The sequence below is a fragment of the Nesoenas mayeri genome (genome assembly GCF_963082525.1).
Source record: "Nesoenas mayeri genome assembly, chromosome: 1".
In the NCBI taxonomy this organism is placed as follows: Eukaryota; Metazoa; Chordata; class Aves; order Columbiformes; family Columbidae; genus Nesoenas; species Nesoenas mayeri.
This window is the reverse complement of record NC_137541.1, coordinates 13559848-13584158: the sequence shown is the minus strand read 5'-3', so window position 1 is coordinate 13584158 and position 24311 is coordinate 13559848. Positions and strand designations below refer to the sequence as shown.

Below are 24311 nucleotides of genomic sequence, written 5' to 3'. Positions count from 1 at the left end.
TGTCAGGGATTGGAAGCGACCTTGAAAGCTCATCCAGTCCAATCCCCCTGCTGGAGCAGGAACACCCAGATGAGGTTACACAGGAATGTGTCCGGGCGGGTTTTGAATGTCTCCAGAGTAGGAGACACCACAACCTCCGTGGGCAGCCTGTTCCAGTGTCTGTTACCCTTACTGAGAAGAAGTTTCTTCTCAAATTTAAGTGGAACCTCTTGTGTTCCAGTTTGAACCCATTGCCCCTTGTCCTATCATTGGTTGTCACTGAGAAGAGCCTGGCTCCATCCTCGTGACACTCACCTTTTATATATTTGTAAACATTAATGAAGTCACCCCTCCGTCTCCTCCAAGCTAAAGAGCCCCAGCTCCCTCAGCCTTTCCTCATAAGGGAGATGCTCCACTCCCTTCATCATCTTTGTTGCCCTGTGCTGGACTCTCTCCAGCAGTTGCCTGTCCCTCTGAAACTGAGGGGCCCAGAACTGGACACAATATTGCAGGTGTGCTCTCAGCAGGGCAGAATACAGGGGAAGGAGAACCTTTGTCAACCTACTAACCACCCCTCCTTTTATTTTTTGATCTTTAGTGAACAAGGCAGACAGTTTATCCTTTTCTTTCAGTGTTCTCTGTATTTGAAGATTGCTTAACAGCTCCTTTTATTCCCCTCCCTAGATGAAGTAATTGGAGTAATTTCAGTCTACCATTACACATTCTACCCTTATTGGTCTTACTGCTCCCCCCATATGCTCTCTACAGTCATCATTATTTTTTTTAACTACTGTACTGAAAATGGACAGTGTCTGCCTGGTGTATTGTGTCAAGTAGTATGAGAAGATTGCTTCAAGTGTCCTGCCAAGTATTGCTCTTGTTATCCACTCCTGCCCTTTGCAGAGCAGTTTGTGATCTGCTGTAGCTGCAGCTCCTGCTGAGTCACTCCCCTCTTTGTATTTATGCAGTTAATTATATATAAATGAATGTAGTTCTTTGCGTTTATTCAAACTGAATTATATCCTGTGTATTCAAATCTGTTACCAAAGACCTTGTTAGTTTTGATCCTTCCCTGCAGCAGGCTTGCAGCTCTGTGTTACCTGCAGGTTTAAGCAGGATACATTGTGTTCAAAGGAAGGATCCTTGCTTTGTGCCACAAAATTGGTCCTTTCATATTGATAGTTATATGAACACTGACAAATGAAAACTGCCCACCATTTGCTCTTATTAGACCATGTTTCTGTAGTAGCTTTGAGAACATAATGCAAATGTCAAGTGTGTACTGGTCCTCTGAAAAAACCAATCCTGTTGTAGAAAGAAAGGCTAGTTTGGCTTGATTGTATGTTGGGGTTTTTTTGGTGAATGGGGTTTTTTTAACATGTCCATATTTATTAACTTTTACCATCTTATATACCAGGCAGTTAATACAGGAGTATCTAGCTAACTATTTTTTCTGGAAATTGAAGCTAGGCTAAATGGTCTCTAACTCTTCTCTGCCTTGCTTCTCTTGACATTTCTTTAAGATGGGATATTTATTCTCTTCCAGCGTTCAAAAATCTGTTTTGTGTTTTGAGTTCTCATTGATGTATTCAAGCTTTGTTTCTTTTTAGCTTACTGTCTTCATGTTTCAGGGTGTGTGAGGATACTCATCATTAAGCCCATTCAATTTAGGAACAGTCACTTGGTAGTTTACACTGCTCAATGTGCAGTTAGACAAATTGCAGGAGCCCATCCAGCACCTGTTGCTGCTAAAAGAGAGCATCCTTCTTCCTTTTTTCCTTTCCCCGTTTCCTTTTTTCCTTTCCCCGTTTCCTTTTTTCCTTTCCCCGTTTCCTTTTTTCCTTTCCCCGTTTCCTTTTTTCCTTTCCCCGTTTCCTTTTTTCCTTTCCCCGTTTCCTTTTTTCCTTTCCCCGTTTCCTTTTTTCCTTTCCCCGTTTCCTTTTTTCCTTTCCCCGTTTCCTTTTTTCCTTTCCCCGTTTCCTTTTTTCTTCCTACTCTGAAGTGACTTATGCTGTGCTGCTTGTGTTAACAGTGATGGACACTGGATGTTCAGATGGGTGTAAAGAATAACAGGAGTATTTTAGATGAAGCAATACAGTAGTAATGATAGTTCATGTTTGTGTTGTGACTATTCAGATGGGTGATTGTCCTCACTTCTTGAAGTTCTGGACACAGAGTTCTGCGTTCCAGTTCTTTTTTAGGCCCTTTTAATATCATCTTGTCTTTGCCTTGTGTAGCTCATAAATGTTTATCTTTTGCAAAGAGTTTTTTGCCATTTACCCCTTTCCTAATTTGTGGAATCCTGCTTGCTTGAAAAATCAAATAATCCATAAGGCTATGTGTAAGAGACTTCTTTGATGGATGATGGCAAAAAAATCACTTACTGAAGAGTAATCTCTTACTGAAGAGTATTGAACAAAGAACTGGTTCACATGGAATGACATTACAAATCTGCAACCCATGCTTATTTATTTTCCACTTAGGAAACAGTTACCTTTCCAGATTACTTCTTGACGGTTTCAGCCGATAAATATGAAATGGCGTTCTGTGTTGCTCTTGTTGGTCACTTATTCTGTATTAAGAAAAAGCAAACCTAATTACAACCCTAGAGGTTTGTACTGGCAGCTTGGACAGGATCTGAGTCTGAACCTTGTCACAAATCTTCCTGAGTTATGAGAGCTTAGTAGCTGCTTTGCTTTTACAATATCTTTGTCCATGAAGATATCTAATTGATGCTATTCTTAAATTATTTTTTTTTAATTCTTTATCAACTGCTTCACTGGTTTTGTGTCACCAGAATTCAGAGTAACAGGTCATCTTGCTTTCAAAAATGTCTGTCCATCCATTTTGTTATTTGAGGAATCCAGCTGCAGAGTGAAACATGTGAAGTGATACACAAACGGCAGGGGTAAGAGGACACTGGTGGAACTCTAATGCAGTAAAAATCCTTGGGGTTGCATTTCCAGAAACTTCCAGTTGGGAAACAGTATATTTATTAGGATTAAAGCTTTAATGGTAATGGATTACATTTGAATAATGCTAGAACTGTCAAGGCATCTTATTCTGATACCAAAACCCTGACTTAAGAAAAATAAGTAGTATGTACTTGTGGTTTAAAATCACAAAGTAGCCAAGTCGTAAGTATTCTTAAGCTCAGAGTAAGTTTGAATATTTGTTCCGTAAAATTTTGATGCTTCAGTATTAGTTCTCATTTGGAACTGAAAATACACATAAGCTTTTAAGGATTTCAAAAGAGCTGGCAAGGAGCAGAAAGCCTTTTGGGCACTTTGTCAAAATGTGCCAAATAAGAATGAACGCCACGTTTCCTGTTCATGACTGTAGCGTTTGAGATAACAGATTAGAGCAATAACAGCGAATGTGAAGCTAAGATACAAATGTGTTCATGCATTGCTTGTGCACTTGTGTGGTGACATGGAAGCCCACTATTCCGTCTGATCTCCCAGCATATTTTGATGGTTATTAATGTTTTTGTTGGTCTTTGAGTCTTTCTTTTGTGGGTTTCTTGAAATTGGTTCAGTGACTTTGGATTTTTTTTCTCTTATTCTGTGAGGGCTGCTTTTCCAGACTTCCTTGGTTCAAAGCTCAAAAACCAAAAGAAATCTAAACCTTTAAAATTATTGTAGAAAAATGTTAGAACGTCACTGAAAAAAACCCCCTCGTGCTATTAAAAATAGAAATTCAGCTGTGACTTGCCCCAGTTTACATTTTGAAAATCTCTTTCTCTGTGCTGTTCCTTCCAGTTTGTGTCCTTTTCAAACAGAAAATGGAAACGTTTAAAATAGCTTCTAAAATCTTTCCTATTTGTAGGATGTTGATGCTTGTGTGTCTTATTGTTAGTATTACATATGTATTCAGGTTTAGTCCTCTTATAGACACTAAGACATTTATGCTGAAATATGTGCTTTTTAGAACTCCTTAATTAAAACTGAGCAAGTTACACTAAAAAAAAATAAAATCAATTGATGCTATACTGACCACAGAAGCAGATAATTCTCAAATTTTACTAATTCTGAATTCAGTGGTGGTTTTACTGTCATAGTTTTCCATTGCCTTTATGTAAGAGAATGACATAGGTGCCTTTTGTGTATTTTTTTTTAGGTGGCATACTTCATATTTAATCTACATGAGAACAATGAAATTAGGCTATGTTGTATTTATTCAGTTATGTTTATATCTATTGTACCTGTCCATTGTATTATACTGCATTTAACTGGTGATTTGTTTTGGTGTCTGTGTATTGACTCTGATCATGTTGTCCCCATGGTAGAAGAACTGCATGTCATTGATTCCTCCTTTTATTCTGGATTTAGGTTATTCCAGCTATTTATTTGAGCAAATGTAACATTCTAAAAACATAATCAGACTGTAACCTGTAAAATTATGTTCAGGAAAATTACCTTATAAAAGGTGTATAATATTTGATTTGTGATCAGCGCATAATTTAACGTATAGAATTTGATGAAGTAGTACTGGATGTAGTACATCAGCATTGGTTTTGAGAGTTTAGAAATATTAAGAGGAATATTTTCCTATTAAAAAAAAAAAAAAACAAAAAACAACAACAGACAGAAGATACTGACAGTAAAAGGAAAGGAAAATGTTGCTGTTATCTAACATGCCATAGCATATATTTATTTTGTTGTTGTCTTTAAGAGGATTAATTTTAGTTGTCACTGGTCAAACATTACTAGCAGGTTTTTGCATTTTCACACTGTTACTCAGTAGCAGTCTAATTTTGGGGTGAGTGAAAATTAACTTTGCTTGCTAGCTAGTTCTTCCCTCTAGGAATGACCTCACCTTTTTATATGTGTTTTTCTAAGATAGTGTCATTTACATAGCAACCCTTGATCTGAATCGAGGATTTAGGCTGCTGTAACTCAGTCCATGGGCGAGATGAGACAGGAGTCCCTCTTCACTGCCAACTGCCTCCCCTTCCAGGCTCCCTCTTGTTCTTTCTGGCAAAGCATTAGTCTTTATGACTTATGTCAATTCAATTCTTACTTATCTAAATTTACGTGAAGAATTTTCTTTTTTTTTTAATTTGTGGATTAAAATCAGACCAGTTCCCTAAACTGGCTCCCTGTCCACTTTCAGAAGACCTCATACTAGCAGGAAAGAAGAGCATGGATTCAAATCACCAGCATGGATTTATTTTCTTTTTGTACTGGGGCTGGATGGGTAAGAGTTAATTTTCTTCATGGCAGCTGATTATGGGGCTATGTTTTGGATTTATGACTAAAACTGTTGATACCACACTGGTGTTTTGGCTCTTGCTGAGCAGCTGTTGCCCAGTATCAGGGTTTCTCTTTTCCCCGTTCTGGAGCCCTGGCGAGTAGGCTGGGGTGGGAGGGGACATGGCTGGGACAGTTGACCCAAGTTGACCACAGGGATGTTCCATATGATATAACATCATGCTTGGCAATAAAAAATTGAGGGGGCTGGAGGGGGTGGTTTAGGTCTGGAAAGTAGCTATTGCTCAGAGAATGGCTGGGCATCCACTTGATGTTTTTCCCTCTTTTCTTCACTTATTAGACTGTCTTTATCTCAGCCCATGTGTTTCCTTGCTTCTCCTGTTCTTTCCCATGTCTCCCACTGTTGTGGGGGGGTGAGTGAGAAAGGGGCTGTGAGGTATTCAGCTGCTGCCTGGGGTTAACCCCCCACAGAGTTCTTAAATGCTCAGACATCTCGTTCTATGTGTTTCCAGTGATGTGACTCTGAATATGGTCCTAGAAGAAACCACTCATCATGTTTAACTTTCGTATTATCTTAGCATTATTTTTGATATTTCCCTTCTCCCCAAGCAGGATCCTGAAAATGAATCTGTTCTACCTGGTGAATGAAGGGAACAGAATTGATCAGGAGGACGAGGACTGAATTGGGATGGACAAATAATGTTGAAAAAAAGTTGCATTGATTTTTCAGTTTTAACTTTCAGTGACATGGTCTTTTTGGGAATATATAAGAAATTCTTAATTGAGCCACCTTAATCAAGGATTATATTGCACTGAAACAGTTTGCTGTATGCTTCGCTACCAATGTCAAGTGACACATGATAAGCCAGATGGGCAAGTAGATCAGCTGAAAGCTTCACAGCCTCTCCTGTTTTCACTTCAGCCAGTATTTTTAGGGGAAGTTGTATTCAGCTGGAGCAGTTCCACAACTAGTTTATCACATGCTGTGTGAACGATAGTGGTAGCAGAAGGAAGCAAGGGAAAAGGCAGAAAAATGGTTCCCTTTTAATCAGGGGTGTGGATGAAAACAGTGACTTAACATACTGGAATACTAAGCTACTTATGCCAGTGGAAGAACATCCTTTTGCATGGTAGGTTTGTCAGTAAACTGTGAGTAACAGATTTATGACTACCTGTAGCTTCAGAAAGTGGCTTTAGGGTATTTTGGAGTTGGTCTATCCAGTGAGCCAGTAATGACGAGTGTTCCTTCCTTGTCCTGGTGCTTTAGTTGTCTGAGCTCCTCATGCTTTGTGCCAGTGCAGATACAGCTGAGGACCAAGCTGGCACAGATTCAGCAGAAATGAATGTTTTCTGATGATTTTTACAAAGTTACTGGCTGTCAGTGGAAAAAAGGTACAGAAATGTATGATTGAGGATTTGGAGAATAAGGGAATACTGCTGTCCAGCCGTACTGCTCTTTTCAGTGTGGCTGTGATGGCTTGCCCTACCACATTAGCTCAGACACTTTGTAAAATCCTACTTGTAGTCAGTCCTGCGTTTCTCGGGTGTGTATGATGACTGAGATGATCTGAAGAAGAGTATTTGGTTCTGCATTTCTGGAATGCATCTGGTTACATCAGCCTCTCTTCTCAGAAGGGCACAGCATTGTTCCATGTTGAATGATTTAGTTCTGTTTTCAGGAACTGCTGCGAATTCTTGTCTGCGCTGCATCACTACTAGGAATTGTAATGGTCTGTTTGGGTGAGGACCATTGCTCAGTATATTTCATTTACTGTTTTCCTCTAGACATTCTGCATCCAAAGCAAGAAAAGAATAGAAAAAAAGTATGCAAGAGCCTTATGTGGCTTGTGCAGTAATCCATCTGCTCTCCCCTCTGTTCTGATCTGGTCACATCTCATCTACTAATACCACTACGTCTTTCAGCCTGTTAAATAGGAGATCCAAAGTGATCATCGTTAATTCTCATGCCTAAGTATTTTGTTGATGTAACATGATAGATCAAGTTATTGAAAAACACTTATAACTATATGTATTTCTGTTCAATTAAAAAAAATCATGAGAGTTGAGTGTCACAGTCCTTAAAACGTTAAGGCAGCACAAAATGTGTTAGCACAGCACAGCAAAAATTGAGTAACTGTCATTCTCTCTCTCTCTACTCTTTGAGCCTCATCATCACTGTCACAATTAGCTCCAGTTAATGTGCTCCCATAGAGGCCATAGTGGAGGGGGTGATTAGCAGAGGAAATGCATAGAGTTTAATCAGTTGTAACTCAGGGCTCTGCCTGTTACAGGAAAAAGGTAAAAATTCAGCTATACTTGAGTAATCCAGGTAAGAATCCTTATTTACTAGTTGTTGAGCAGAACGTGTGTTAATAGCTTTTCACACTTCATACTTCAGAATATTGTTCTCTTGAAAGGCAAAAAAGAGTTAATCTTACCTTCAGACTTCAAAACTAAAAATACAAGGTTTTTTGTATTTTCAGTTAGAACTTCTGTCTTTGGTGATGAGTTCATAATAATTTACTTCATAATAATCTTAGGGATACTGAAGACTGTAGGATGAATATCATTCGGAAAACACAAGCATAGAAGTTAAAGGTGCTTACTGAATGTAGATTTGGAGCCGTAGTGGACTCCTCGGGATAACTTTTGCTGTCATATTCTACTTGTAGGTAAAAAGAACATACTCTCACGGTACGTATAGAGCTGGCCCAATGAGACAGATCAGCCTGGTTGGAGCAGTTGATGAGGAAGTGGGGGATTACTTCCCTGAATTCCTTGATATGTTGGAAGAATCACCCTTCTTAAAAGTAAGGACAGAAGGGAATGGGTTGGGAGAAGGGGGGCAATTTACTGTCTAGTACTGTTACAATAAAGTGAGAGTATGTGATACTTGCTTAGATGACTGAGTGGTCTAATACTTTCCTTATGACAGATAAAGGCTGATTTAAAAAAAATATTTAAATAACTCACTTCAAAATTGTGGCTTGTATTTCCCATTAGTGTACACTGCCATGGGGAACGCTTTCTAGTTTAAAATTAGAGAGTCGTAAAGACAGTGATGATGGTCCCATTATGTGGGTACGTCCAGGAGAACAGATGATCCCTGTGGCTGACATGCCAAAGTCACCTTTCAAAAGGAAGAGGTATGTTGAATTATGTTGCTTGATGAATGTCTGTTCTTTCTCTACAAGTTCACTTTATCCCAAACCTTTTACTGGTTGATTCTGTATCTTAGTATAAATTTTTGTATATCTTCATCTCATAATATAGTTCTAAGTTGCTTTGTGGATGTGGATTTTTTTTGTTTGTTTTTTTTTAGTATCTGGCCAAGTAAGGTGCTGGTTCTTTTTGGAGCTTTAGTAGGAATTTAAGGTGAAAACTGAAGGGAAATGTGAACAGGCATACAATTACTGGTGTATGTTAGGAGACCGAAATTAATACCCCTGTTCTTAAACATGCATGGATGTTTAAAGACATCAAGGGACAAGGCTTTGTCTCTCATCTGAAAGGTAACACCTCCAACATTGAATGACTTCTTTAAGTAAGTACCAGCTTAAGAGTAGAGATGTCCTCTGCAGAAATTGAACATTATGTATCATGGGAAATCAGGTCTATTTGGAGTTCTTGTTCAAAATTCGAACATAAAAAGGGAGCTTACAAGAAGTAGAAGCAGGGTCAGGTTCCTCAGAAGGAGAGTAGAGATGCTATTCAGTCATGAAGGGGATGCAGTTAAAGCCGAAGACCATCTGGAGCTGAATTTGGCATGTGAAGGGCAGCAAGAAGGACTTGTACAGGCATATGGACAACAAAAGAAAGACTAGGGAAAATGTAAGCCACCTGTTCAATGGGCAAAGGGCCTGGAGACAAAGGACAAGGAAAAGGCCAAGATACTCAGTGCTTTCTTTGCTTTTGTGTTTGTTGATGAGATTTACCTTCAGGAATGCAAGGTCCTGGACGCAGTAGGAATGTCTGGAGCAAGGGCTACTTAGCCTAATCCTTCTCCACTGAAGGTAAGGAATAGATTAGACATACAGATTGGACAGACAGAAGCCCATGGGACTTGATGGGGTGTACCCACAAGTGCTGTGGGAGTGACCAGTATCATTGCAAGGCCACTCCTGATTGTCTGTGAAAAGCTGTGGCAATTGGCAAAGGTTCCTGAGAACTGGATGAAAGCAAATGTCACTCCAGTCATTTATAAAGACAAGAAGCAGGACCCAGTGAACTGCAGACCAGTCAGCTGTACCTTCATCCTGGGAAGGAAGCCATTTCAAACATGAGGGACAAGATCATAGAATCATTGTAGTTGGAAGGAACCCTCAAAATCAGATTTCAGCCATTAATATAACTCTGGCACTAAACTATGCCCCTAAGAACCTCATCTATGTGTATTTTAAACACCTCCAGGAATGGTCACTCGACCACTTCCCTGAACAGCCTGTTTTAGTGCTTCACAACCCTTTCTGTGAAGAATTTTTTCCTAATATCCAATCTAAACCTCCCCTGGCACAACTCAAGGCCATCCTGTTACTTGCTACTTTGGAGAAGGGACCAACCCGCCTTCCATGATACAACCTTCTTTCAGGTAGTTGCAGACAGAGATAAGGTCTCCCCTCAGCCTCCTGTTCTCCAGGCTGAACAGCCCCAGTTCCCTCAGCTGCTCCTCATCAGACTTGCGCTCCAGACCCTTCACCAGCTTCATTGTCCTTCTCTGAACTCTCTCCAGTACATGGTTGAGAGTAGCTCGTATTGATTTGCAAAAATGAAATCATACCTTATCCACCTGATACCATTCTGCAACCAAATGGCTGTTACACAGGATGAGGGGAGTGCCAGGGGTGATGTTTATCTTGACTTTAGCAAGCCTTTCCACACTGGACACTTGTCTCCTATAAGATCTTGATGAACAAATTAATGAAGGACAAACTAGACTGATGAACAGTGAAGTAGTTCAAGAACTGGCTTAACTGCTGTGCTCAAAGGGTTGGGATCAGCACAAAGTCCAGCTGGAGGACAGTTGCTACTGGAGTAACTCAAATATTGATACCTATTGCCAGTACTGTTCAACATCTTCATCAGCGGCTGACATTGTGGGACAGAGCACACCTGCAGCAAGTTTGTCAGTGATACAAAACTGGGAGGAGTGGTTGATGCACCACAGGGTTTTGCTGACTGTGAGAGTGGCATCGAGTGGTTGTAGGAATGGGCCAACTCTGTGGTCTCACAAGGTTAAACACTGGGATGTGCAAAGTCCTGCACCTGAGAGGAATAACCCTGTGCACCAGCACAGGCTCGGTACCAACAGGCTGGAGAGCAGCCTGACAGAGAAGGACGAAGTTCTAGTAGATGACAGGTTGACCATAAGTCACCAGTGTGGCTTTGTGGCAAAGCAAGGCAGCAGCCTCCTGGACTGGATGAGGAAGAGCAATGCCAATAGAGTGAGGGAGGTGGTTCTTCCCCTCTGCTCATCATGGGTGAGACACATCTGAGTATCATGTCCAGTGCTGGGTTCACCAGTACAAGACAAACACTGGCATACTGGAGCAGGACTGATGATACAAAAGGTGGGCATGGGACAACTGGGATTTACTCTTGAGAAAAGAAGGTTCAGTGGGATCATATCAATGTCTACAAGCAGCTGATAGGAGGCTACAAGAAGGACTTTTTCTCAAGTGATCAGTGATTTTCCACCCCCCTTACGAGAAGGGGGAAAAAATGCTTCCTGTATGGATGGACAGATTACTCAAGAGCCCATGAAGTCTCTGTGTTTGGAGTTGCTCAAAACTTGACTGGACACAGTCCTGAGCAACCTGTTCCAGTTGAGTGGAGGAAGTTGGACCACACAGTCTCCAGATATCCCTTTCAACCTTGGCTACCCTATGATTATAAGCAGCTCTTGGAAAAATGTGATGCAGTATGTCGGCTCCAGGTGGCCAAGAAAATTGTCTTGAGGCTCTGCTCCTGCTCTGCAGTGTTTCCCTCACCTTCATTAAACCCTGAAGAAATAATCTTTTGATGCTTCACTTTCCCAGTTCTACAACACGGGACTAAATATACAAACACACTTCCCAGCAGTTTGGTAGAAACAGGAATGGTGAAGAACAACGTCAGGGACAACTGAAGCCTATATCTAACAGTTGGGAAGAGCACAGACCAGCAGTTCCTTGCCAGGGGCTGATCAGGGTAGGGCCCAGTCTCACAATGCCTGGGCTTTGGGGACCAGATTCAGCCCACACTGCAGCGCATCAGGCGTGTGTGGTGATGGGGCAGGTCCAAGATCCAGCCAGGAGATCAGTCTGCCAGTGAGGAGCAGGTCCAGGGATTGCCAGGCAGGTCCATCATGGCAAAGCAGTCCTGAGGTTCAAGCTGGGAAGCAAGTCTGTGGCCCAGCACACCTCTGACTGAGGTGAAGACCAGTGCTCCTGCAGCATGGCTCAGGCCAGGACTGAAGGCTCAGCCTGAGCTTAAATAGAGCTCCTGTGCTCTTTGGGTTTGACGGTGGAGACTGCAGGTGAGGCTGCTCAATCATTAGGGCCTCTTGGTGAACTCAGGGCCCTGGCATGGTGATGTGATGTGTTTTGCTGGTGTTTTGTTTTGTGTGGGGTTTTTTTTGTCTTTCTATTCTTTTAAATTATTGCATAGATGTTCAGATTTTTTTGTATAGCTCACTGCATTTTTAATTTGTCTTAAGCATTACTTTCTCATTTAACTATATGTTCTCCCTGAAGGGAGAAAAACAATGCTGTTCTCTATGGTGGATATCAGGTAATTACAGAAATTTCTGTATCAGTAATATTTTTCTTTTACAGAACTACCAATGAAATAAAAAACTTGCAGTACCTACCTCGAACCAGTGAACCACGTGAAATGCTATTTGAAGACCGGACACGAGCCCATGCGGATCACATCGGACAAGGTTTTGAACGACAGACCACAGCTGCTGTGGGAGTATTGAAGGCTGTGCACTGTGGAGAGTGGTATGTGTTGAGGGACTTATTCACCTAGGTGTTTGAAAAATATTTGCCTAAATTTCTCACTGTAATTGGTAGAAGGAGTGCGGAATAGGTTAATCTAGTGTTAGGGATTTAATGACGACTTAATAGATAGTGGATTTTTTTCCCTTCTGTCTCTGTGCATTAGATGTTTGTCCTCTGCTACATACTGCATACACTTGCTGTGTGGCTGAAACTAGAAAGGTGCCTTACAGTAGCAGTTCAATGGCTATACTTGAGTTGCCGTAACAGAGTTAAAATTAGATGTAAAAACACTTCATGCACTTCATTTTGCTTTAAATAGTGTGTATGGATTGAGGTGACTTTCTGCCTCAGAGGTGCACATGAAGACCTTTCAGCAATTCTTCATCTTATCTGGATATAAGCACAATTTTTATGCTTCTGCTTTGAAGTCATGGCAGTTACAACCCTGATTTATTTGTGGTAGATCACCTGGGAAGAATCCTGTTGGAGGTTGTGTGATATTCTGTGGTGTTTGTCTTTGAAATTCCCATATAAGATTCAAGAAATGAATATATCTCATTTGAAGTGGCTTACATTTTAGCAAAACAGCCCATGGTCATATAGGCTTCCTGGCCCAGATCTAGGGAGCATTTTTCAGGATCTTCTGACCTTGGTCTGGGAGAATGACCTTAGTTTTGGAGGTTACCTTTGCATACGTAAGCACTAAAGCCACTTTTTGCTCTTTGTCTAGAAATTAGAAGAGTGAACTCCCTTTGGATGAAATGACGTGAATTTGTGTTACAGTGCATGAGTTTAAGATAGAGGATGGAATAATTGATAGTAATTTAAATGTCTGTGGGACCATCCCATTCTCATCCTAAACCTTCATAAAAAGATTTTCCTCCCGTGAAAATCATTACATATTAATTGACATTCTAAAAATAAGTTTTCTTGCTTTTCAGATCTAAACCATCATCTTTTCTCATACGTTGGAACTTGTGGAAAAGCGTGTCTATTCAGTTTCCATTAAAACACCTATTAAACTTGAAAAATGAATGGAATTAGTCAAAATAGAAATTATGTAGATTAAAAAGTGATCTGAAAATAGGCACTAGGGAAAACTGCCCATGAAACTTGAAAGTACTTCAGTTTGGGGAAAAAAAAAGTAACAGTATTTCGCTTCAGTGTAAGGACTGAAAATGCAGTTTTTAATGCAGATTAAAAAAATTAGAGACTGACATGTAGAGGAGGAAAATGTGTAACATAATCAACACAACAAAAATTACATATTTCAAACTTGACCTCAATGATAATTGCATCTTCCGCTTTCCACATTTTTGTATAATTTTGACAAGCCACTTCACTGTACTTACATGAAGAGAACTAATCAGGGCTTAATTAATGATGCTTCATTATCATAATGTAACACATTAAAATAATTTCAGGTATTAGCTTTACCATAATTTGTGAGTTGTGGGAACTGAAAGTTGGAGATGTTCCAGGGGTGAGTAGGGCACTATGGCAGCAATAATGCACATGTTTTCATGATGAGATACCATATAGAAAACTCATGTTTTATGTGAGGAGAAAATAAAGCAATTCCTAGACTTGCTGAACTGAGCTATTAGTCTGTGGTTAGTATAAAAATGAATTGAATTTGCCAAAACAAAAAAAGCTTTGTAATCAAGAAGTTGCTGTAGACTTAGCGAGATGTATTTAGTAGTTGATAGGCATGAATATTAGTGTTAAGACAACTGGTGTCTTTCAGAAAAGACGGGAACAGAACAGTTGAAAGGCAACAAATAGCTCTTGGGGATAGAGGACAGAACTGGAAACTAAACATAGTACTTGGAAGAACACAAAAATAATATTTGCTTTCCGAATTATGACAGACGCTTGGTTTGAGATGTTTTGTAAAATTACTGGGTTAGGATCTGTTATTATTTCTGTGAATATTTACAAATTGTAACAGAGCTCTGGCTATTGCTAGCAACCGTTTTATAGACTGCACTGCACTGAAGCCTGATAAACAGTACTGTGGTCGTACTGATTGCTCAATGCCATTCCAGTAGGTGATACCAAGTGTGCCAGTGACATTTTAAATTATGGAAACTTGCAAGATTTTTATGTGGGAAAGTTGAGTGGGTTTTTACAGGGCCAGCAAAAGGTGCTTCATGGCATTGTTGTTGGCCAAATAAACCCCTGTCCTGTGCTTCAGTGCGCGGCTTTCAAGTTTGTGTTTCAGAGCATGAAGTTGTTAATGCTTCTCTGTCTGATGGCAGGAATTTGTTATATACTGCTGTATTTGTTGCATTAGGTCAGAAATATTCACGGTAAAACCTGTAATCTTGAATCTATTTTGAAAAGTTATAGAAAAATAGAAAAAACAACCCTTTTGAAAAATGAGGGTAAGGAAAAAAAAATGCCGAAAATAGTTCTAGCAGTGTTCTAGGAGACAGTTAAATGGATTTTTTTTTCTGAAGTCTTACAGTTCGGTTTGGATTTAACCTTTTTTTAGACATCTAACTAAATTCTTCTGCTAACCTTTTGCTTTGGAGGGAGGGACACCCCCTAAGCTTCAGGTTTTACAAAATATAATCTCAAAGCTGTGCTAAATATCAAATCTGCAAATGCAGAATTAAATATTATCTGGCAATAATTTTTCTCAGTGTTTGCAAAAGGAGTGTCATGTTCTGGGTTAGAACTGCAGCATGGGGTTGGTGAGGCATACTGTTGTGCATATGTGTATATATATATATACACACACACACACATACATATATATATGTATACACACACGCGCACACGTACGTATGTATACACGCACACATATATATATATACGAACTGAGAAAAGGAATGATTTTAAAGACATAATTATCTATACTTTGTCCTGTACAATGCATACAACAGAGTAGGCAGTGCTGTGAAAACTTTGCTTTGCACTGAAGTTCTTTTAGTATGCACATATTATTTCTATTTAATTTTTTATTTAAAATATTGTAAACTCCAGATGCATATAAAAGAACCCCAAACCAACAACATATCTGCATTATAAAAAGTAGACTAATGTAGCTAATATTTTTTTTATGCCACTGAATAGTTTCTAGAGAAGCTTTTTGCGTTCAGTGCTTAAATGTTCTTCAGGAGTATATAGACCAAAATATAGAGTCATTTTAATGTCTGTAAAATGGTCTGAAAATTCTCCTTTACATACTTTCAGTAGTTGATCTGGAATTATTTTTTTCCCTGAAAACAGCCTCAAACTGTTTTGTTTTGGTTTATTATGGGATAACCTATATAAAATAAACATCGTTTTCTCAGTTTAAAAAAACCTGATAAACTGTACATCTGTACATCGTTGCCTACTTCTCAGAATGTTAGTAACAAAATATACATCTTGCTTTTAAAAAAGAGTGTGTGAAGATGGTTAAATAAACTCTGAAATGTACTGGGCCCTGGTACATCGGAGCTGGCGGCAGCAGGAGGGGGATCCTGGGGGTCCCAGTGGGAACTGGGGGGGCCAGTGGTGGGATGAGGAGGGCGGCGGGGAAGGAAGAAAATCATCAACCAGGCTCTTTCTGGCTGATCGATTTTCCTTGCCAAACCACTCCCATGTGAGCTTTATCCTATGTCAATGAAATCTTTATATCACCGTGTTTTGAAATAAACCTTTTAAAAACCAAACATCCCGCAAAAGCAAACACATGGAGCTTGGTTTCATATGTTTCCCTTGAAGAACTGAGTTTGGCTTTCAGATCAGGAAGTGATAAGGATTGTAGCTGGTTTAGCATTTTGTTAGCTGATTCTGGATAATGACTCTAAAGGAATTACAGAAAGGGTGTGCATTTCTTCGGAGGAGATATTGTGGGTTGAGAGGTGAATTCTCCTAACAGTTTGAATACAGAGATGAACCTTAATTCAGATTTTGCCCTTCTGTAGCTCACTAGGGAGCACAGATAGGAATGCATTTTTAAGGAATGTTTTGTGGAGGATGTCAGCATTTGCTCCTTATTAGCACTGTGGCAGCTTCATGTAGGTTTGGCTTTACTACTAAGATACTCCGCAATGTTTCCCATAATACTAGTCAGACTGCTGCGTGCTTTGAGGTACCTGATGGGCGTATCATGTTAGTGTTGACAGAGTAAGCCCAGTGGATCTGGGGCATCTGTCTTTCAGCATCAAGGCAGACAGAGGTCAATTAAAAATAAAAATTAAAAATACTGACTTTCGTTGACCTCTCATTGTTGCTTTTACTGTTACTGTAAAGAAATTGTGGTTACTTCATTTAACCAGTTTAATGAGGTTGTGTTTGAGAATTAACCATTTTAATCAACCTTTCTCTCTTAATGTAGGTTATACTAGAATAGATGAAGTTTTTTAATCATTAGCTTTATCCTTGCTTTCAGATTGTCTTTATTATTCTCCGTAGCATGTTAGTTTCGGCTTCTGACTCTGCAATCCTTATTCTTCTGTAGGTCTGAGCAGCCTCGTATAACCAAAGATGTAATTTGTTTTCATGCTGAAGACTTCTTAGAGGTAGTTCAGCGAATGCAATTAGATTTGCATGAGCCTCCACTCTCACAGGTAAGCGTGCTATGAACTGTTGATCAGGTGTATTCTAGGTCCTAAATCAAAGTTTTCACCCCCCCCTTTTTTTTTCCTGTTTTCCTCCAGTGTGTCCAGTGGGTTGACGATGCAAAACTTAATCAGCTGCGAAGGGAAGGCATTCGATATGCCAGAATTCAGTTATTCGATAATGACATTTATTTTATCCCAAGGAATGTTGTGCACCAGTTCAAAACAGTTTCGGCTGTGTGCAGTTTGGCTTGGCACATCCGGCTCAAGCTGTATCATTCAGAGGAAGAACTCTCTCAAAATACAAGTACTGTTGAAGCAGGGACCTCTGCAGACCCCAAGTCTTCGGTTATTGGACTTCAGACTGACAGCAGAATTTGTACGATAAGCAAAAATACCTCCGAAGACACCAAATTTTCAGATGCTCTGCAGACAAAGTATCTGCAGCAGGAATTTATGCCGCTAAAACATGAACCTATTGCACCTCACCGAATAAAAGAAGAACCCATGAATGTTGATCTTGCTGAAAAGACAGTGGCACCTAATGACGTCGGGGGCCAGAATGTTCAGACTAGATTGGATCACGTGGAATTAACGGCGTTTAAGTTGGAAATGGATTCTAAATTTGAACCTGGCAACAAGGACTTACAAGGCAAGTTATGTCCTGGAGGTCACGTACATCCAGATGATACAAGACAACATAGTTCGTCGTATCCCAAACTGCATGGACAAAGAGAGGATGATTTTTTGTGCTGAATTTGTATATATGGTTTTAAATTCCTTTTTAAACTTAATGATGTAATAATGTAAAGATTCATAAACTCTGTGAGGTAAGTTTGTGACTTGCCTTCGCATCTGTTACAGAAAATAGTTATGTAGCTTTGTAACATTCCTCAGTGCCTGTCCATAACTGTGAAGTATCAAAGCACTTAGGGCCAGATGCACTGTAAACACTGCAGGTTTAACATAAAGAAGTCTTTAAATAATTTTGAGTTGTAGGTTTTAGAGTAGAGCTGACATTTAACATATATATTTTTTGTAAGATGAGCCAGAATTCTTTTTGACAATTCCAGGCTTTTCCATAGAGCTTATTTATACCAATTTTTTCATTTTAAATGTGTCAGCACTGTAGTGTAAATATCTTTTTTAAAAATCTTTTTAGTGTGATTTATACTGAAATGTGAGCCACTTAATAAAGGTTCATAATAACAGATTGGTTTTATTTTTGGGTCTGCAAAAAATAATTCAGTTAAACTGCCTCTCTACATGGTTCTGTTTCTACCTGCACTAAGGCATAGGATGCCCTTACGCCGTCGTGGGGCGAGATGTAGCAACCTGAGGTAGAGCTGAGGCATTCTTTGTAAATGGAGATCAGTCAGTGCAAAATCAGTCCTCCCTTGACAGCATCCCTCACGGCTGCTCACTACAGGCGCTCCCCAAACTGCTGTGGTCAGATGCTGGGATGGAACCGAGCGGCAGCCCTGGTCCTCCTGTGGGGCACAGCGGTGGGGCTGGGGCGACCTCTGCCCCTGCTCAAACCACAGCTGGAACAGCTCCATTTCACAGCAGAAAGAACCACCCCCCTCAACTTAAATCAGTTATCTGACTAAAATTAAAGAATGTTTAAACCTTTACTTATCGACCTGTAAAGGCCTCAGGTTTAGCAGTGGCCTGTGATGCCCAGGAATTGCTCCCTGCGCTGATAGTGCCAGGCAATAAAGATACTTGCCAGTATGTCTAGTAGGAAGATTCCTCCTCAGTTCAGTTTGTAAATGAGAATTGTTTCGTTACAATAATAACGGTGGTGTCCAAGTTAACTGCTCTCTCTTCCCACCTATGGAACGCTTGAGTTCTCTTAAGCCATGCTCTGAGGGAAGAGGATTTCAAGGCTAGCTAGCAACTCATGTGGTAATGGCAAAAACTCCAGCATTTAACTTATTTGATTCTTTGTGTAACATATTACTGTATAGTTCAAACACATCTGAATGATATTTCTTTTTCAGGTAGCTACAACTAGCAGTAAACTGTCCTACAGCCTGTCTTTCAACTAAATATTTAAAACTTAAGAACCTTGGGCCTATTGTTACTTCCAAAGCCCTATCTATCTCAGATTTTTGTTTCATTTTTCCCTATAACTTCCTGAAAGTATGTTCCCAGTGTGTGCCCAGTTTATAACCTTTGATGTGCTTAACTGATCACTTTGGCTTCATTTGTAGCAACAGAACAATATGATTTCCAGGTGATGTCCAATTCAACTAGCTGAGGCCCTTTTGTTGCAAATGGTTTTTGCTTATAGGTAGTTAAAATTCAAAATGTTACTGCGTACTTATGCCTGGCACTCAAATCTGCCATTTAACAGATGAGTGCTCTGATTTGTTTAAATCTAAAATAGGTCTGGCAAGGAATTATTAATTAAATCAATATTTGAATTGCTAAACATTACTCCTACATAGCCATAATTACATATTGGAGAAGCAATAGAAACATGAATCTTTTGGATGTGGCTCATATGTCTGTAAGTCTAACTGGTGGATTCTTGGATGCTGGCTAAGAGGTTAGTACCAGTTTTGCAGCCTCAGGGATCATGCTTTTCCCTCACACCAGGAGCAGATGATTCATGTGTGACATGATTATTCCTCTAGCAGATTCTGATTTGAAAAACTAATTGGTTTGTGTAACAATTTGAGCCTTTCTGATAAAAATGTGGTCTCAGCTCCCTTTGTGTTTTCTGAATTATCTGGAAACTTCCACCTGTAATCTCTGACTTTCTGAACATCCATACACAATTATGGAGCCTTCTGTCCATGTTCTCTGTGCCCGCCATTGGAGAGCAGTGGAAGAGAAGAAAGAGCAGAGCTGCACGTTGTAATGTGCTCCATGCATGCAGCTTTCCAAGGGGGTTAGCAGAAGGCTCCAGCTTTATCAAAACCAGCCTTGCCAGATACTGGTTTTTAAAAAAAGATTGTATACTACTCATCCATATGCTGATTGTTCATTGGAGTTGTTTGTGGGGTTTTTTTTGGTGGGTTTTTTTGTTGTTTTTTCCAATTGGTCAGATTTTAGTGAAGTGTCTGCATACATCCCCTGGGCAGCCAACATCTTCCTGCATCACAGGCCCTGTCTCGACTGAAAAAATAAATCTTTGAAAATGATTTAGCAAAATCACAACTTTATACTTAAGAGCAGAACTTCATTTCCCTTTGAAGACCTGCTCAGTGCCATTATGGCCTCAAACTTCTGCTCAGGTTATGCCGTGGTTCTGAAATTGTGCTTCTAAACTGCCTACAACTTCAACCCTTTTTTTTCTTTTTTTTTTTTAATCACTTTCAGAATTTTAGGAACTTAAAAGAAAGTGGCAGGTTTTGCGGTTTTTGTGTATCTGTTATTTTGATTTTTGAGACAGACTAGATTCTCATTTTGGGGCAGAATTCCTTGCAGGCACGATCTGAACAATACAGGGATTACCAATGGCTCTCAGAGCTCCCGTTGCATTCAAAGGTGTGAACGGTCTGGGTTGACTGGCTGTATTAGTGTATATTCTTACTTTGCTTTAAAAAGAAAAAAGATTCTTTGTCCTGTACCTGTGCTGTACTCATTTTGATGCGGTTGCTCTTGAAGAGGGGAGTACGTTTTCTGAGAATTTCAGCTCCCAAATTGTTCATTAATCTGACAAAAGGTCTTGCTTTGGTTTCCAGTGGTCCTATGCTATAACCTTTATTCCTGCTGCATACAACTTTATATTCAGACTTTTGCTTCAGCAATAAATCTTTCATGTCTTCTGATGTACTGAAACTAGTCTTTGCTTATTGCTTTTCCCCCCTCCCTGGATTTCAGTTGTATGTAAATATTTCTGTTATTTGGGCTGAAATCTCTGGTGTTTTGTTGTTTCTCTTGGCCCTTGTTCTTCTGCAGATTGGAAAAACCTGCTTAAGGCCTCTTGCCTGTGCTGCAATGGTGTTGACATCTGTGCGTTTGCAGTGGTGTTCCAGTTAATGACATGATGTGCAGAAATTTAAACATGTTTTCCTAGATATTGGTACCGTATTTGTGGATAGCAAAGAATTGCGTTGTTGCTGTCACTACCAATTGCTTTCAAGATGGTAGCTACTTTTTCCTTTCTTTTAATTACTGGATCTTTTGCATTTCACTGGCAACTGACTTCATGTGTTACGTACAAGTGTTACTCAGTGTTGTGTCATCCCCCAGCCCTTCAAATGCCTGCAAATTGACTCTGAAACAGCATTTTCGTTACAGGTACTGCTGGCATGCAGATTTTCCCTTCCTTGTTACTATAGTGAATATTTCAATACTACTTTAACTGAAATATTAATTCTATCTAGTATTAGAAATAAAGTATTATTTGAGAGGGTGATGATTTAAGTATTCATCTGTGAAAGAATTCCTTGGTGATAAATAAAATTGATTTTTAAGCAGAAATACACGTGCACATTGGCATTGCAACTGATGTAGAAAATGGAAACGTGAAATAGTAGAAGGCTGTGAAACAGGCCCGAATGTTACAGATTGGGAAAATGGAGTAAGTCTTCCAAAAAACACAGAACAGGTATTCATTGATCAAAATGACTGTTTTCTAATATCTGCATGTGAATAAGGATGCTGAATTGATTGAAATAAATGCATTTTTTCTCCATGCTTCTTGGCAAAATAAACTATTGAAAGATGACAGACCTGACGCTACTAGGATGAAAGCTGTACTAATTCCAATCAAAAGATGAAAGAACTTTTCAGGCTTCTCATGTGTAATTTTCTTCAGTTTTTTTTCTAGTGGTCAGATATTTAGAGAACATTTCCTATAGGCACACCAGCACCTTTTATCTTACTGTGAATGTGTACAAGTTGGAGACGGAGAACACACATTTTCTGTGATCTGTGCTTTGCCGTGAATGATGCTGTTGAGAAGGTTCTCTTTGCTTGTCAGTCACTGTGTTCAACTGGTGTTTTATTAATTTCTCAAATGGATGAAATGCACTTTAAAACCTGTATAATCGGCAATACTGAGATTTCATGCAGATTCCACTGCATTTGCAGCTTACATGGCAAAACCTGGGGAGCTTTGATTCCCATCAGTCACTCACTTTGTTTTTCTTAGAAATACAAATTGTGTTCTGTTCAGAAGCCGTGATTTAACTTAACAATATCTAGGTTGCTGTTTCTAGTAGAATCATCAGGGACACTGACTTTGCAAATTTAGTGTATTATATTCTAACCACTGTTTTTCTTGGTATTTCCTCTGCTCTGGAGCTGGGAGGTACCCGAGTGCCAGCTAAACATTCATCTTCTCACGTTCTGGTCGTGCTAGTAGATGAGCCTCCTGACGAGGGCATCAGTCCTAAGTAGTCCTATGCTGTTTGGTGTACGGTTGTGATAATCTGATACAAACATTGATTAAAACAGCAGTTTAAACTTCTAATTTTATCAGGTTTTATTTTTCAGTTAGTATTTTGATATTACGCTGCCTTTTACCAATTAATTTCCATCCCACCTGAATGAAAAATGCAGTGTTTGGTAGAGCATAGGTGTGTGTTTAAGGTTTTTAATCTGGTTGTATTGGACAAAATAGGGCAGTTACCTGAGAAAGCTATTCTGTAAGTGTCTCAAGAAGAAAACCTTGAGAATTAGACCTGTCTGTGGAAAACTAACGGAAAATAAGTCAGGATTGCTAAAGCTGTATCCTAAACATGCAATAGCCCTCTGGTCCTTGTCTGTCTAATCAATGTAGTTGAGAGCCTTTAATCTCAGAAATCAAACTCTTAAGCATCTTTTAGCAGTGATTTCTTTATAAACTTCAAAAAGAACCCTGAGGTTAAAGCTAACACAGATAAACTAAGCTTGAGTGCTCATGTCTTCCCTGTTTCTTGCTATTGCACTATCATTCTGCACTGTATTGAGACTTTTCTTACTTTTGCCTGCTTGTGATGTTGGTTTTGTCAGAAAAAGCAGATGGAAGGAAATAGCATTATTGAGTTTTCTGCTCTTTATCCAACTTCAGTACAAGGAGAAGATGTTGAATTAATAGTACTGTAGTGGTCCCACTTGCAGTGATTCCTTTGTGGCCTTAGGCCACGGAGCCTGACGCTTTCCAAATTCAGCAGCCAGTTGATACCCAGGGCTGTGCAGATTTAAAAGGCTCATATGGGAGGTTAACTCCACCCAAACCTTAATAATGGTACAACAAAGAGGTACAAACACTCATTCTCCAATTTGGTGTAGTTATTTTTACCTCAATTATTAAAAAAGAAAAAAAAAATGTGGTGTGTTATGCAATAGTGCTGTGCTTCCCATGATAATTAATTTAATACATTCAAAGAACTTATATCTGAGGATGCAGTTATTCAGGAGCTTTATTACTGAAAAGCAATGTTACGTGTTCCCAAAATACAGTGGTGTTAAAACAGGTAACGCCTAATGTTGTTACAATGCGAGTCTCCTCAGTTTCACTTTTGTCAATACCTGTATGTCTCCCAACTTTTAAACTGGGCAAATGTGAAAATTTCTATTAGGTTACTCTTAAGATTTTGTTTCTGTACCGCTATAGATATACACCAGAAAATAATACTGCTTTCATCTCTTAAACTGTTGTGTAACTGAGACCCTATTTTTAACATTGTCACCCATGCCTAGCAATGCATTTTGGATGTGTTTACACATGTTCTTAAGAGTACTTAAAGGTTTTTGAGGGTGGGGATGTGTATGTCATGCAATTGTATTTTTCAAGTATAAAAAGAAAACTGGATACTGGTCTAAAATGGTGACAAGTCAGGAAAATCAGTATGAATAGGAAAATTGGAAATTATCGTTTCATGGCCTTTCACACATATGCATTGAGAATTTTCCTTAATCAGAGAAAAGTAGATACTCGCCTGCAATGCATGCTGAAGTGTTCAAGCTTGTATAAATGATTTGAAGAGAAATAAATGTAGAATATGTATCTCCATATATCTCTATATATTATGTACCTAATATATATTAACAGTTTAGTTTCAGAACAGCAATCTTTTGAAATATCTTTGAAATCAAAGCTGTTGGAGGCAGACTCCTCCTCTGCTGTCCCCATTGTGCTGGGGTCTTGGATCCACTTTCCCCTCTGCCCATTTCTCCCAAATCAGCGTGAGCTGTCTCAGCGCCAGCTTCCCCTTTTCCCTGCCAGCTTCACCAAATCTGCTTTTCACTCATTCTGTTCCATTTAACCAAGATCAGTTGACCAGGCTGTAAATCTCAGACAAGGTGTGAGTGGAGCTCATTCCATGTTGAAGCTGCCAGCAGCACCTTTGAGAACTGGGTAATTCCTGCAACAGCTCCTGGGAAGGTCATGGTGGGCTGTAGTGTTACTTTGTGTCATGAATCCTTTTGAATGTCACAAAAAAGCCCGAGTGCGGGTACAAAAGTGTCAGTACGGTTTAGGTCTGTTAAATCTGATATATTGTTAAAAGGGATATTTCTCTTATCGAAATACCTTTGCAAACAAAGCTGAGCCACTTGCATGTGTTTGTGTCCTTAAAAACACCTTGTTCAAAAGGAAATTAATTTGTGTGTGGCTCCTGTAGGACACCAGAAAGCAACAT

The 24311-nt window shown here is 39.5% G+C and overlaps 1 protein-coding gene across 3 annotated transcripts in view; it reads left to right on the top strand.

Annotated features, from left to right (window-relative positions):
* The window catches only part of RSBN1L (round spermatid basic protein 1 like), a 50106-nt gene extending 26423 nt beyond the window's left edge, over nt 1-23683 (top strand). For all 3 annotated transcript variants that reach the window (XM_080340470.1, XM_080340469.1, XM_080340471.1), the window contains 5 exons: nt 7865-8002; nt 8196-8338; nt 12005-12172; nt 16629-16737; nt 16828-23683. In XM_080340470.1, the coding sequence (XP_080196596.1) occupies nt 7865-8002; nt 8196-8338; nt 12005-12172; nt 16629-16737; nt 16828-17484 (1215 nt within the window). In that variant the 3' untranslated portion in view covers nt 17485-23683. The remainder of the gene's footprint in view (nt 1-7864; nt 8003-8195; nt 8339-12004; nt 12173-16628; nt 16738-16827) is intronic.
* The last annotated feature ends 628 nt before the right edge of the window (nt 23684-24311 follow it).